This window comes from Abramis brama (genome assembly GCF_963993115.1).
Source record: "Abramis brama genome assembly, chromosome: 16".
Lineage (NCBI taxonomy): Eukaryota > Metazoa > Chordata > Actinopteri > Cypriniformes > Leuciscidae > Abramis > Abramis brama.
In genome coordinates, this window is record NC_139978.1 from 4,046,958 (window position 1) to 4,062,729 (window position 15,772).

General features: G+C 37.2%; 1 protein-coding gene across 3 annotated transcripts; it reads left to right on the top strand.

Annotated features, from left to right (window-relative positions):
* The first annotated feature begins 1,354 nt into the window (after positions 1 to 1,354).
* On the top strand, positions 1,355 to 15,156 carry LOC311098449 (uncharacterized protein). 3 transcript variants are annotated; one of them, XR_014609480.1, is made up of 3 exons: positions 1,355 to 1,523; positions 4,106 to 13,889; positions 14,593 to 15,156. XR_014609480.1 is itself a non-coding variant. In XM_084138649.1 (3 exons), exon 3 carries the CDS (start codon positions 4,767 to 4,769, stop codon positions 7,233 to 7,235), a length of 2,469 nt encoding a protein of 822 aa, XP_083994775.1. In that variant the 5' UTR covers positions 1,361 to 1,523; positions 4,106 to 4,270; positions 4,752 to 4,766; the 3' UTR covers positions 7,236 to 15,156. The 3 variants fall into 3 exon arrangements, 2 of the variants coding, with proteins under 2 accessions (XP_083994774.1, XP_083994775.1); XM_084138649.1 differs by having other exon boundaries at positions 1,361 to 1,523; positions 4,106 to 4,270; positions 4,752 to 15,156; XM_084138648.1 differs by having other exon boundaries at positions 4,106 to 15,156.
* The last annotated feature ends 616 nt before the right edge of the window (positions 15,157 to 15,772 follow it).

Consider the following 15,772-nt stretch of genomic DNA (forward strand, 5'->3'; position numbering starts at 1 on the left):
CATTCATTTTGCGTTCATTTGTTAAGGACAAACAAAAATGGATAATTTTTAAATCCATAAAATAACTAAATTTACATTCTGGCAACATAACATTATGAAAAACATAACATTTTACATTGTGTGCTGTTGAATTCCGCCTTGTTCACATTCTTGGGGATTCAAAAGAAAACTTTTGTTTTCCTTTTTAATTTAGGTATGATATAATTTTTTATTTTTTTATATTTTTATTTATAGCAATTATTTATTTTGACAACTAATATAGAAAGGTAAATTTTTTTTTGACAAACTCAGAATGAGTTGAGATACTCAGAGTTCATTGATTATATAAAATGCATTAAAGGTTGAATAATCTTTGGACTACAGTATTTATCTGCATGTTATCGCATGTAGATGCAACAATGTAGAACAAGCTATTGGAGATTTTGAGAACCAGAACCAAGCTAACTGAGCAAGTTGAACTTTAGCTATAATGTGTGCCCTTTTATTACTATTTAATTAATTTTAATATGAGGTGGTGGGTAATAATAAAAAAATATAAAATTCACTCAGTATTCCATGATTCTACTATCTCAATTACAATTAAGTACAAATTAACTTTATTCAGTTGTGTAGGCACTAAAACAGTCCAATACATTATAGTCAAATTATTTTTTATGATAAAATAATTAAGATTTCTGTGCCACCCCAGACTGGTTGCTGGCCCTTGCCTGGCCACCCCTAAAATACCTATGACACTGATTAGCTTATTGTTGATATTATAACCTAATAATTTAAAATGTAGGCTATGTTAGCTCTCTCAGTTCATTTTTAGCACTAACGATCGCGGAGATATTCAAGCAGTTTAGCACTATATATTTCGTGTTCTAGTTTGTGCTCGCCTTTCTTTGAAAATAAGTCAGTTACCAATTGTTTCCCCTCATTTTGTTTTCATTACTTCTCCTGTCTTTCCTTTCTTTTTTGGTGGCCTGATTTGGCTTTCTTTGAGAAAGACATTTCTACAGCAGAAGTTTGATCTAAGTAACATAAACAAAATGTGTGCAGATGGACTAAACCATTTGGCGCATTAGCAAGGGGTGGGTCTCACACCTTAGATAGTCTTTACTTTTGTGTATACAAAATGTAGTCAGTAGATCAACCAAGTTATTCAGCCAATACACTAACTTTACATTTCATCTGACATTCATTATGAAATTTAGTTAATTTAGTTAAATATCCAGTTAAAATAAAATATATTCCAGACTTTCCAAGGGCCCTCTCTCCCCTTGGGGCCCTTACCCCCAGTCCATGCCCCTGTCTGAGAGTCCCAACTAAAAGAGGAAGAATGCCCTCCCTTCACCGTCACACTCTGTAGGCACTCTGTATGAATGCAGACTTTTTCTTGCAAGGAAATAAATCATATTTAATGACAATTATTCAGTGATATAATTTTGTTTGCCACAACAATTTTGTGTAGTCGGCGGGGTTCTTTGGATGTGCCTCTTGGACCCGAAAAAATGTATCTTCAGTAGAGATTACAAAGGAATGTGAGTCGCATGTTTATATTGTTTGTATTGTGGTATGTGAACAGGAAATTTATGAATGTTTGTATGGCAAGCCGTTTTAGCTTAAATTGTACCCAGCGTTACTCGTCGTAATTGCATTTTTACTAGTAAGAATTAAATTAGAGAGCTCTACAATTGAATTGTTACTAGTAAGAATGCAATTGCAGAGCTATTTTAATTCAATTCTTACTTGAGACAATTTAAATAGAGAGCTCTCTAATCCAATTATTACTAGTAACAATTCCAATTGGAGAGCTCTCTAATTCACTTGTTACTAGTAAGAATGCAATTGCAGAGCTCTTTAATTCAATTACAGAGCTCTGCAATTATACATATCTTTAATTCATTTTTTGGTAACACTTTACTTGAAGGGGTGTGCATAAGACTGACATGACACCGTCATAATCATGACATGACACGTCATGAATATGAAGGAGGTTTTATGCATGTTTATGACAACTGTCATTAAGTGTCATTCGCTCATTTTTAATGCAAATATGACATTGTGTGAGATGTCTTTGTTATGGCAACTTGACATTACTAAGACAACACAATCTGTCATAAATATGTCATAAACATGACATAGCAGATTAATTATCAGACTTAAGAAACCACTTAGCTTTATGGGTTAACATTTCATTAAACTGTCATGTGGTTGGTTTTGACATTGGCTGTCATGAAGCCATTATAACATTTTAATGACAAATTAAATTTGTACCACTGTAGTTGAGGTCAAGAAAAACATTCATGACACAGTTATAATAGCCTCATGACAGCCAATGTCAAAACCAACCTGACAGTTTAATGAAATGTTAACCCATAAAGCTAAGTGGTTTCTTAAGTTTGATAGTTAATCTGCTATGTCATGTTTATAACATATTTATGACAATTTATGTTGTCTTGGTAATGTCAAGTTGTCATGACAAAGACACTGACAGGTTATGATGTATTGGTTTATGTCAAGTTGCCATAACAAAGACATCTCAAACAATGTCATATTTGCATTAAAAATGTCATAATTGAGCGAATGACACTTAATGACAGTTGTCATAAACATGCATAAGACCTCCTTCATATTTATGACACGTGTCATGTCATGATTATGAAGTTGTCATGTCAGTCTTATGCACACCCCTTCAAGTAAAGTGTTACCCATTTTTTTACTATTAAAAACTAAATTGTATAGCTCTCTAATTGGAATTGTTACTAATAATAATTGAAGAGAGCTCTCTTAATTGTAATTCTTACTAGTAACAATTCAACTGTAGAGCTCCGTAATTAAAAATGAATGGAAGTCAATGGAGTCATATGACTAGTAAAAATTCATTTGTAGAGCTCTCTTATTGTAATTTTTACTAGTAAGAATTTAATTGTAGAGCTCTCTTATTGTAATTTTTACTAGTAAGAATTTAATTGCAGAGCTCTCTTATTGTAATTTTTACTAGTAAGAATTGAATTGTAGAGCTCTCTTATTGTAATTTTTACTAGTAAGAATTGAATTGCAGAGCTCTCTTATTGTAATTTTTACTAGTAAGAATTGAATTGTAGAGCTCTCTAATTGTCATTTTTACTAGTAAGAATTGAATTGTAGAGCTCTATTATTGTAATTTTTACTAGTAAGAATTGAATTGCAGAGCTCTCTAATTGTAATTTTTACTAGTAAGAATTGAATTGCAGAGCTCTCTTATTGTAATTTTTACTAGTAAGAATTGAATTGCAGAGCTCTCTAATTGTAATTTTTACTAGTAAGAATTGAATTGTAGAGCTCTCTTATTGTAATTTTTACTAGTAAGAATTGAATTGTAGAGCTCTCTAATTGTCATTTTTACTAGTAAGAATTGAATTGCAGAGCTCTCTTATTGTAATTTTTACTAGTAAGAATTGAATTGCAGAGCTCTCTAATTGTAATTTTTACTAGTAAGAATTGAATTGCAGAGCTCTCTTATTGTAATTTTTACTAGTAAGAATTGAATTGTAGAGCTCTCTTATTGTAATTTTTACTAGTAAGAATTGAATTGTAGAGCTCTCTTATTGTAATTTTTACTAGTAAGAATTGAATTGTAGAGCTCTCTTATTGTAATTTTTACTTGTAAGAATTGAATTGTAGAGCTCTCTCTTTGAATTCTCACTAGTAAAAGTGCAATTACGACGAGTAACGCTGGGTACAATTTAAGCTAAACCGGCTTGCCATATGTTTGCACATGTGTATCCATGCAGAGTGAGGCAGGATGGGGGGGTTAGCTGAAGAGGGACATTTTGACCTCAGAGGTCAGGATGCATCTAAATCTGTTGGTCCCGGTGTCTGAAGTAGTGATGAATAGCAGCATGTGCAAAAGTGTGCCAAAGTTAGTGCAAAACTGCTAGGAAAAGCAACAGCTGAAGGAGACCTTGGTAAAGAATATAAAAGGTGTCGCACAGCACCTCCTCCTCGTCTTACACTCTGCGGGCTCTGAATGTCTGGATGACTGTCTGACCTTCTCTTGCAAGAGAATACATTACTTTAAAAGACAATCTGACTCAGTGTCTCTTACGCAGTGATATTCAAGATATTTTTGCCACTACAGGACGGTGACTGACGATCCTGGACTGAGCAGATCCAGCCCTTCCTCGCACACTTAAGAGACGACGGGCCGCCCGCCAGGGTCCGGGAGAAACACCACTGGAATCATCAGAAGAACTGAAGTGGTACAAACCAAGACTGGTGAAAGACAAACTAAAATTATAAAGAGGTACCTAAGAGGTGAAAATTGTATCTCTCTAGAGACTATACTAAATAACTACGGAGAATAACCAACCATCATGGGGATGTCCCAGAGTAAAAATTATCAGTATGATACACCGGTGTTTTGTCTGATGAGGAAAGCGTACGGGTTCAAATCTATGAGGGGCATTGAAGGGTTAATTAATTACCATGATTTCCCTAGAGGAGGAACTTTAAATGTCACTAGACTGACAGTAGTAAAAGACTCTGTTGTAGAGGGGAGTGGAAAAAAGAAGGGTGGTTGTTATGCTAAACATGTGTGCGTGGATTGTAAGCCAACAATATTGTGCTGGTTAGAAGAGGCAGAACGCAGAGAAAGAAAGTCGATGCAGAAGGAGCTGCCATTTATGAAAGTTGGGGAAATAAATAAAAATGAGCCAAAACCTATTAACCCTTCTCCTGTTCTGCCTGTTTCATTACCACCACCCTATCCTAATCCTGTGGTGAAGCTGCAAGCGTGGAAAATGAACCCAGACCTTGACTGCTCTCCAAACCTGAAAGCCCTTGAACCGGCAAAGATTGACGTGGCTGGACAAGAGGACTCAATAATGGACTTTCGACCATGTACTATAACTGATATGAAAGAAGCAATGGCCGATATGCCCAGGCCCAGCGACTCCGGGAAAATTTTTTCTGAGTGGCTGACTACTTTCTGTCAAGTATTCAGCCCCAGCTTGCCGGAACTGAGGAGACTGTTGACTGTGAAACTGGGAGTGGCTGTCTGGCATAAAGTGAGTGGTAAAGTGTCCATCGCGGACATCCGGCGAAAACACCCGGAGTGGGAGAATCCAGCGAACGATGGATATCGAGTAGCTATCAGTGACTTGGTGGATGCTTTTAAAGTGGCGTTCCCAACCAGAATAGACATATCAAAGATAAACGACTGCTGCCAGGGCAGAGAGGAATCTGTCCAGGATTATTACGACCGACTATGCAATGTTTTCAACAAATATAGCGGGATTGAAGAGGCTCAAAACAGAGGCCTCTGGGAATGTTACCTGCGAAGCTATTTCCTGAATGGACTGAGACAAGAGATCACACAAGCAGTAAAAGCAAAGTACATTGATTGGAGGAACGGGCCAATTGGTTCTGTTCTAGCTCATGCATTGCACGCTGAAGAACAACAGCTGGAAGAGGAGAAAAGCAAGATGAAACCAGGGTTAATTAAATACCATGATTTCCCTAGAGAAGGAACTTTATCTGTTTCATTACCACTACCCTATCCTAATCCTGTGGTGAAGCGGCAAGCTTGGAAAATGAACCCAGACCTCGACTGCTCTCCAAACCTGAAAGCCCTTGAACCGGCAAAGATTGACGTGGCTGAACAAGAGGACTCAATAATGGACTTTCGACCATGTACTATAACTGATATGAAAGAAGCAATGGCCGATATGCCCAGACCCAGTGACTCCGGGAAAAAATTTTCTGAGTGGCTGACTACTTTCTGTCAAGTATTCAGCCCCAGCTTGCCGGAACTGAGGAGACTGTTGCCTGTGAAACTGGGAGTGGCTGTCTGGCATAAAGTGAGTGGTAAAGTGTCCATCGCGGACATCCGGCGAAAACATCCGGATTGGGAGAATCCAGCGAACGATAGCTATCGAGTAGCTGTCAGTGACTTGGCGGATGCTTTTAAAGTGGTGTTCCCAACCAAAATAGACATGTCAAAGATAAACGACTGCTACCAGGGCAGAGAGGAATCTGTCCAGGAATATTACTACCGACTATGTGATGTTTTCAACAAACATAGCGGGATTGAAGAGGCTCAAAACAGAGACCTCTGGGAATGTTACCTGGGAAACTGTTTCCTGAATGGACTGAGACAAAAGATCGCACAAGCAGTAAAAGCAAAGTACATAGAGTGGAGGAATGGACAAATTCATTCTGTTCTAGTTCATGCATTGCACGCTGAAGAACAACAGCTGGAAGAGGAGAAAAGCAAGATGAAACGATGGTTAATTAAATACCATGATTTCCCTAGAGAAGGAACTTTATCTGTTTCACTACCCTATGTTTATCCTGTAGCGAAGCTGCAAGTGTGGAAAATGAACCCAGGCCTCGACTGCTGTCCAAACCTGAAAGCCCTTGAACCAGCAAAGATTTACGTGGCTGGACAAAAGGACTCAATTATGGACTTTCGACCATGGACTATAACTGATATAAGAGAATTAATGGCCGATATGCCCAGACCCAGCGACTCCGGGGAAAGATTTTCTGAGTGGCTGACTACTTTCTGTCAAGTATTCAGCCCCAGCTTGCCGGAACTGAGGAGACTGTTGCCTGTGAAACTGGGAGTGGCTGTCTGGCATGAAGTGAGTGGTAAAGTGTCCATCGCGGACATCCGGCGAAAACACAGAGAGTGGGAGAATCCAGCGAACGATAGCTATCGAGTAGCTATCAGTGACTTGGCGAATGCTTTTAAAATGGCGTTCCCAACCAAAATAGACATGTCAAATATATACAACTGCCGCCAGGGCAGAGAGGAATCTGTCCAGGACTATTACGACCGACTATGTGATGTTTTCAACAAACATAGCGGGATTGAAGAGGCTCAAAACAGAGACCTCTGGGAATGTTTCCTGCTAAGCTATTTCCTGAATGGACTGAGACAAGAGATCACACAAGCAGTAAAAGCAAAGTACATTGTGTGGAGGTACGGGCCAATTGGTTCTGTTCTAGCTCATGCATTGCACGCTGAAGAACAGGAGAAAAGCAAGATGAAACGAGATCACATGGTATCACAATGGGGCAACAACAGTCATCAGAGGGGTCAACCATCTGGTAGAAGAAGGGGTAGAGGAAGAGGAGGGGGAAACTTTACCAGCAAAGGATGCTTTATTTGCAAAGCACAAGACCATAACCTCAGAGACTGCACCAGGTGTCGACTGTGCAAAAGAGACGGGCACTGGGCGGCTTTTTGTCCTTACAGTGCATAAGCAAACCGAGAGCGAGGAGACGGAGAGCAGGAGGGAGGAGGGCTGGGCGCGCAGATAAGGGAAGTGAAAACACCATAGCTAAACACACACATACACACACACACATACAATGATTTGGCTCTCTGCAATGAAGAAAATGCTTGCTATGTTTCTCTCTGACAATTGTATAACTTAAATTACAGAAGTATCCTCTTTTACTGGAGGGTTCATGGGTATTGTTTACTGTAGATAGCGGTATAGTGATATACGACCATGTGATTTGCAATGTTTACTGCCAATGTCTAATACTGTAATCTTCACCTGTCCATTTCTGATTCAGGACATCAAATTACTGATCGGTTCACTGAACCTCTAAATTGTGCGACACAGTCAGGACGCACTTTAACTCATTACGTCCCAGCATGTCCTACTCAGTGGTGTAGTCTACGTGATACGCAGGTATACGCCGTATACCCACTAGAAAAGGCCAAGGATTTGCGTATACCCACTTAAAAAAAGCGTGAGGATACGTATCAACTTCGTTTTGTGTCAGAACTTTCACACTTTAATTCATAAATTCATCCCGTCTGTGTTTGCGAAGCGACGGATCGAATCGCGGAATCCAGTCACAAATGGAACGTGCTATATAAAGCAGAACGTCACGGAATTTGGCTATTTTTGAATGAATAAATCAAAAGTAGCTGCTGTACAATGAATAAAATCTCGATATGGACTAGTGTCTATGAATATTAAAGCTAAAAGAGACTGCAATTGTTCTACGCGTCTCTGGGAATGAGCGCTCAGTGTGTGCTCCACTACACACACACACACACACACACACACAGAAGCACGCATGACTCACGCTCGTGGTGTTTTCAGCGTTTCACTGTATTGAGACATGATGTAAGCTACACATGTGCATTTCATCGCAGAGCTGCTATGAGAGTCACTTGGTGAGAATTTCACCATCTCATTTGATAAAACTATCGCCATTCATTCGTTTCATATACACATAGAAACTGAAATGTCTTTACGACAACCTGTCAAAATAAAAGTTCTGTATAACTTGAAGAAATTATAACAGAAATATATTACTATTGCACAGAGTATACTTCAGGCCTAATAATAATAATAATAATAATAATAATAATAATAATAATAGTTTATTAAAACACACAGAAACTCAAATGTCTACAACCCACCAAAATAAAAGTTCGGTCTAACTCAAATTAATTAGAAAGAAATTGCACAGTAAAAGGTATTTTAAAATAACATTTTTTTCAAAAACACCATTTCTAAAAGTAAATTTGTATTTGTGCCTATAATGTTTTTTTAAAAAAAATGTTGAAAATTGTCAACTGATAAAACCTGTGCTTCAGGGACCATATTCATATAACATCTAAGGCTAAAGGTAGCTCTTAACTGACTGAGTTAGATGGTGATTAACACTAAACAGTAGAAAATCAGTCCAGTCTCCCCAGCTGTAAATGTCATTGGCTGTTAAAGTCTTGTGTTGCTTATAATAAATTGACATGTTGATAACACTTAGTATTTCATAATGCTCTCAATTACATGTCGATGCATACTGTATGCATTAGTGAGTGTGGTGGTGCTTATGGGGTGACGCTCTGGGATGGGTGAGTATGCGGCGGGGTGTGTGTGTGTGTGTGGGGGGGGGGGGGGGTTATTAGAGTATACTCACTACAAAAAACTAGACTACACCACTGGTCCTACTCCCTTAATGGGACGAGATTTAATGTGTACTTTGGGCCTGACATTGATAGCCAGTCCTGTTGCTTGTTAGAAACTCCACAATGGGCTAATGAATATGGTGTTAAAGGTTGTATCAGGGATTTCAGGCCCAAAAAAGGGCCCAAACATAAATGATCACATTAATCTAATCTTTCCTAACAATCCGCTAGCTGTCCGCCCCATAAGCAGGCCGTCAAAAAGGCAGCCTAGGCTCTGAGATCTGGGGCCTGTTTCAGAAAGGAGGTTAAATGAAAACTCTGAGTATGTTAACCCTGAATTGAGGGAAACTCTGAGTTTTCTGTTTCAGAATGGGAGGTATGTTAAACCTGAGAAAGCTGAGTAAGTCAAGCCTGTTTCAGAAAGAGAGGTAACTTATACTCAGAGTCAGTTACCATGATAACTTACTCTGTGAACCTAACCTGGTCGGGAGCAGGTTTTCTTCAGTAAACCCAGAGTTTATTTTGGTCTCCTCCCCTTTTTTAAACACCTCATTCATTCTTTCAGTACATTTTTATTAATAAAATGAATCTTTTATTAATAAGTAAAATATTGCTTTTTTTTTTTTTAACTAAGATGAAGTCTATATAACTCCTTAACTGGCAACTGAAAACACAGTAGTAGATTAGAGTTACATAATGTAGTTCTAAACAAATTCTACAGAATTAAACTGTGGCATTTACTGGAAATCACTGAACTGTTCATCTGTGCAGCAGAAATTGATGGACCGTCCTCCTGCTGTTCTTCCACACTCTGGGGGCGGGAGAGATAAAAATACTTGTTTACACTTAGATTTAAACATAGGCTACTCCACATAAAAATGTGAAAACATTTGAATGTGTAGATTGTTTGATGTGTAGACACATAATATTAACATTAGGCCTCTCTGTGGCAGCAGAAACTCTTTATCCCCATGTGATGAGCATTTGGTTGAGTACACTTTATAACACTATTTGTCATAATTTCTGGTGTATTGAGTAGGCGACTTACAACTGGGGTTCTGTTGGGACAGGAGGCTCCAAAAGACAGATATTACCATCAGAATCTATTGGGACCAACAGAAATCCTAACCCAAAGTAAAATAAATGGAAATATCAAAAATGGCCTATATAAAAAAAAAAAAACATATGTAAACCTCTTACATTTTATGAAGGCCCTTGGATCTTTGGGACTGGCTCTGAAGTCCGTCTGGGAATTCCCTCAGCCGTAAATGCAGCTGCACTGCTAGACACTGGATGCTTTAGTTATTTAATATGTCACATGTTTGTAAAGTCAGGTAGCCTACACCCATACTATGCTCAAGCCTTACTTGACTGAATTATGTTTTTATATTTAAATTTCAGCTGCTGCCATGTTCTTTTAATGCCTGCAGGATTGCACCTACATGAAAATTAAAATTAGGTTGAATAACATACTGTTCTTCCAGTTTTACCTCTGATAACAGTTGGGTAAGTTACTTGTATTACTAACTACAAATGACATCTTCAACAGTGTAATTAGATTAATGTAATAATGACTATCTTTAGAAATTATTGGTCTACTTATTACTAATTACTAAATCCCATGTCAACCTTAAACACTTGAACAATACAAGGAGAGACAAGAAACAGCACTTTTAATGCTTTCAAATAAACAATATACAATTGCATGAATTATTATTGAATTGACCAAAGTGTGTAGAGGGAGAAGGTTACATAAAAAATATAACTTTTAAAAATGCATAGCCTATACAGAATTGTTCTATAGTCTAATACAATTACATCAGATTTAACTTTAAATTACAGAAGAATTAAGAGTAATCCCTTTAATTAAATTACATTATTTAGATTACTTGGTAATTAATTACACCCATCACTGTATAACAGTAATTAAAATGTGAAGAAATATGAAGACCTCTTTTTGTCTGGCGCTGTTGCCATGGTGACTCATAATATCTGCGCTCCATTGATAATGGCTTTTCATAGTTGTGGTGCACGCGCTTAACTCAGAGTCAGTCAACTCAGAGTTGATTGAACTAACTAATTTCAGCTGTTCTGAAACCAAAAACTCAGAGTTTCCCATCTCAGGGTAAGTCAACTCAGAGTTGGTTGAACCTCCTTATTGAAACAGGCCCCTGCACACAAAAATAATTGGATTCACCAACCACTCAAAACCAAAACAAATAGTGTTCCAACCAATCACTGACGGGGGAGGGTGTTGTGAGGTTTTGCGCTCGTGCACGGCTACACTCGAAGTCAGCACTAGCAGCTGCTCACCTGTCCAGAAGAAACAGTGCAACCTTGGCGTCCGATTTAAAAATGTTCAGTTCTTTAAGTTCTCTCCACCTTTCAAAAGCCTTCCCGATAACTATCCGTGTCTTGGAATAAACACGATAGTATTCCCTCGCCCTAATCCTCCTCCTCATCTTGGGGATTGACTCAGCCATGTTCAATTTCTCTTGTTCGTCGATAGACGCTGGCTTCTTCTTCAGCTCCGACTTCGTGTGCAGCCGTGCACGAGCGCAAAACCTCACAACACCTCACAGTTTTGAGTGATGGTGAAACCAATTGTTTTTGTGTGCAGATCTCAGAGCCTAGGCTGCCTACAGAGACGTGTTTTTTTGACGGCATGCTTATGGGGCGGGCAGCTAGCGGATCGTTAGGGAAGATTAGATGAGTGAGATCATTTACAGTATGTTTGGGCCTTTTTTTGGGCCTGAAATCGCTGATACAGCCTTTAAAGACATAAAAAGGGATTATTTTATGTGTCAAAGAGCAAAAGACAGGGTTAAACCACAGAGCTTACACTGCACATCACATGTCGTGGTTGACGGAGGCAAATTCGATGAAGATGAATGGATGGCAAGACCAACCAGTGATGATGACGTAGGTTTGAGGAATTGGGTTGGGAAACGCTTAACCACTCCCCTCAAACCGTTAGTCTGTAATGAGCGAGAGATGGAGAGGAGGAGCGCTAGAGTAAAACCCTGCCCTCTGTTCAATATTCCGTTTCACTGGGAAATACGTCACAACACTGGAGAAAAGTCGTTTGCAACTTCCGGTTTATGCGGACTTTAATGATGTATGTCCAAAAACAACGAAAGTTGATGATGACAACCAGCGGAAGTTACAGTGAAATGTATTAATTGAGTTAAGATATGTTTTTTTCTATTCTGAACATCTGTACTATTTCTTGTTTATACTGAAGTGACTTTATGTCAGGAGTGTTTATTCATTCAACCCGGCTTCAGATAAAGTCTTTACTTGCTTGCTAAACATCTATTCCCATAAAAACAGACTAAGCTTTCTTCTTTTAAAACCTTATTTCAGTTTAAGAGAGTGATCATTTTTATGAAAATTGCATTGCATGTCCCATGATCCTCTGCTACATTGATAGAACAAAAAAAACTGTTATTAACCCTTATGAATGTATGTGTATGACTTTGTATACATGACTTGACAAAAATGAATGTGTGACTGTATATGACTGAGATCGAGGGCTTTATATCATAAACAGGTGTTAGTTATGGCTGAGATATATATCTGTATCTGAGTCAGGACGGATGCCCTCCTCTAGTGGTCACACTCTGTATGACTGTATCACCGCTGGCCTTTCCTTGCAAGGGAATAAATAATCTTTAAAGACAATTGTTGCATGTTTGTCTCTAATAGAAAGACTTCAGTAATAGAAAATTGTTTGCCACCACAGGCTTCACATCAATCATGGACTGAGTTAGGGCGTTTTGTAACCCTTGTGCGACATTATGGACATTTTTGTCTGTTTTTTTCTTTAATCTTTTTTATTTTGGCACAGGTGTGTATTTTTGTTGGAATTTTACTATTCTACTATTACTATCACCCCCATTTCCTTAAAAAAAAAAAAAATCTATTTTAGATTAGTAACACAAAATAGTTCCTCAAAATAGGACCTTTTGGACAAAAATGTCCCCATTGAAACTGCAGTTTTTAATCCCAGGGCCATTTAACTATAACATGATGCAATCTTTGTTATTAGGCTTTCATTCTGTTGGCAAGGCTTAACATTTTTAATTTTTACAATTTTTTTTTAATTTTTTTTTAAACCATTTTTAAACTATATTTTTCAAGACTATAAAAGAGAAAGGATGCCCTACCTTCACTGTCACTCTGTATGACCCCTGACCTTTTCTTGCAAGGAAATAAATAATCTTTAAAGACAATTAGACATGTTTGTCTCTTATTCAGTGATATAATTTTGTTTGCCACAACATAAATCTAAAAAGATATTAAGGCAGAGGGATGTACTTCATCTCCGAAACAGCAACACAAAGGTCTGTCATGTAGAAAAATTATAAAATCATCCATATATTTAAAAGAATAAAAAAATAAGACAATTCTCAGGTAAGCAGAATTTAATCATAATGTACACATCTTTAAAGGGATTAACATTTTTTAACCTTGGAAGCCATCAAGCAATGTGATCTTTGCAGAGGAGCGTTGGACTGTAAGAGAGAAGCCAAAGATCACTCTTTTAAAGTGAACCACTTAAAATCCCAACACCAAAATTGCTCCAGACATCATCTACCATTGTGTTGCTGTAGTACTAGTGGGAAAAGATTGAGTATAAAAATGTTCTTTAATGACCCAGTTAGGTCCCTCCTCCTAAATCATGTCACATTCAAATATACAAATCACTAAAAACCACACCACCGGTTCAAAACAAGAAGATGATGTCTCTGAAGAGGCTGTTGCTCGAGAGGTAATTCAAGTGTGAGATTTTACATTGTTTCTGTAATTATTGTGCATCTAACACATCATTTCTACAGGTCACAACACCTCTGCAAAGTGACATTCCCTAAAGAACAACTACTGAGTTTCAGTAAAATGTGTTGTTGAAGTGGTAAAAATCTACATTTAAAACAATCTTTTAGTAGCCTACTTAAGCTTCTAATAACATCATTTTTTACAGGTGTAATGGAAATTTTACTTTTAGATGTGTTATTTTACTTTTAGATGTGTTTTTACTTTTAGATTTGTTTTTACTTCTAGGTGTGTACAACTTGTATTAACTTTGAACATTTATTTTTACTCATAAGCATTTAAAGAAATCATATAAGCTAAAGCACATTATTAAAGATATGTAACCAAGCTTTTAGAAATGCATAAGTTAAGACAAGCTTGCAGGAACAAAATGTTCTGGGCTATAGAAGACTAAGTAGCAAAGAGACTATGTGTACTCCAAGTGACCTTTTGTGTACTTCAAGTGACCTTTTGTGTACTTCAAGTGTGAAAAATATGTGCGCAGCTTTGATCGAACGAGAGATAGGCAAAATGTGTGAATTCGAGCAGCAGCTGAGAACAGGAAACTTTAGCAGACATGGTATTGTTCTGTCTAGATAGAATTTATGTTAGACAAGAGATCTTGAACAAAGACGTTTCCTTTTAAGGTAACCAAGGCGATCTTTTGAGACAGATGCAGCCTACCCAGGATGTGTTAAGGGTATATAACCTTGGCGAAGGGAACTAACCCCTTGCCTTCTCATATCAGATGCTCTCTGTATGTGAATGCCAATTTCTTGCAAGAAATAAACATTTTGATACTTTGACTTTTCAAAGGTTCCACTTGTCTCCTTCCTCCTCACTTTTCGAATAGAATTATTTCCACAACACAGGTCAAAACACTCTGGAAATGCAAAGCCAGTGAACATATTGAGACTATTATTAAGGCTGATCACTACAAATGAGATGAGATAAGATTAGGCTATGAAGTGCAGTGTTCCATTTTAAATATTCCTAAATGATATTTTTAGATGTCTTTGGAATAATAGATAATACTACGCATTAAGGACTGAATTTAGGTCACTGAATAATGTGATTAAATAATTTTAAGAAGAAGGAATCTGAAAATACATGAATTTATGAATTGCAATTAACTCATGTCATTATGGAAATGATCCATGTGTTCTTTAATGTGTGCGTAAATCATTTGCATAATTTTCCCTGTTTATTAAATCTGTCTCATTTTGTCAAAGCTCCTAGGGTTTTTTTTTTTTTTTTTTTTTTTTATGCACAGAGAGAATAGAATTCATTGGAAAGAGGCATGGTTAAATCCATATACAGTTTGTATGTTAAATAATGTTAAAGAGATACGCTTTAAAATATTTCACAAAATCTACCCATGTAAAGTTTCCTCATCAAAATTCGTGGACGGAAGACTCAATCATTTGTTTTACAACTGTGATTTATCTTAAAAAATTATATTCACAAACAATTCATATTATCACTGTAAAGCTGTTTTGACAATCTATATTGTTAAAAGTGCTATATTGAATGTGTCCCTATGAAAAAGGAATAAATATTTGTTTATTTGTTTGTTTTATCCTTCATAATCTTTTGCAGCTATAATATCTAAGCATCCTTTCTTGGCTGTATGCTGAAACCTGTTAGGCTATGTGACATTTGGTTCAATAAAAAAAAAAAAAACTTATTTGTCAAGAATGTTTGTTTGTGGCTGTTTTTTATAATTAATACTTCAATAGCAGAACATACTTGCATATAAAAGTGTAACAAGCTGATTAACAGAATATTCAGGATGTTATGGTCAGTAGGCCTGAGTACCTGCATGTTCTGCTGTTTAAAGTCCCCCTGTAGTCAATAATATTCCTTAAAACTCATCTTTGATCACCAAAATTAGACATTTAAACGTTTTTTCCTTTAAAAAAATGTCTTCATGCTTTAACATAACTAATTTAGTATACGTGGTTCTATGAATATGCAAATGAGCTCCGCCTCCACTCACTCACAGCAGCTCGGCAATGATGTTGACTTATGAATTTGCATATGGTTTGTATT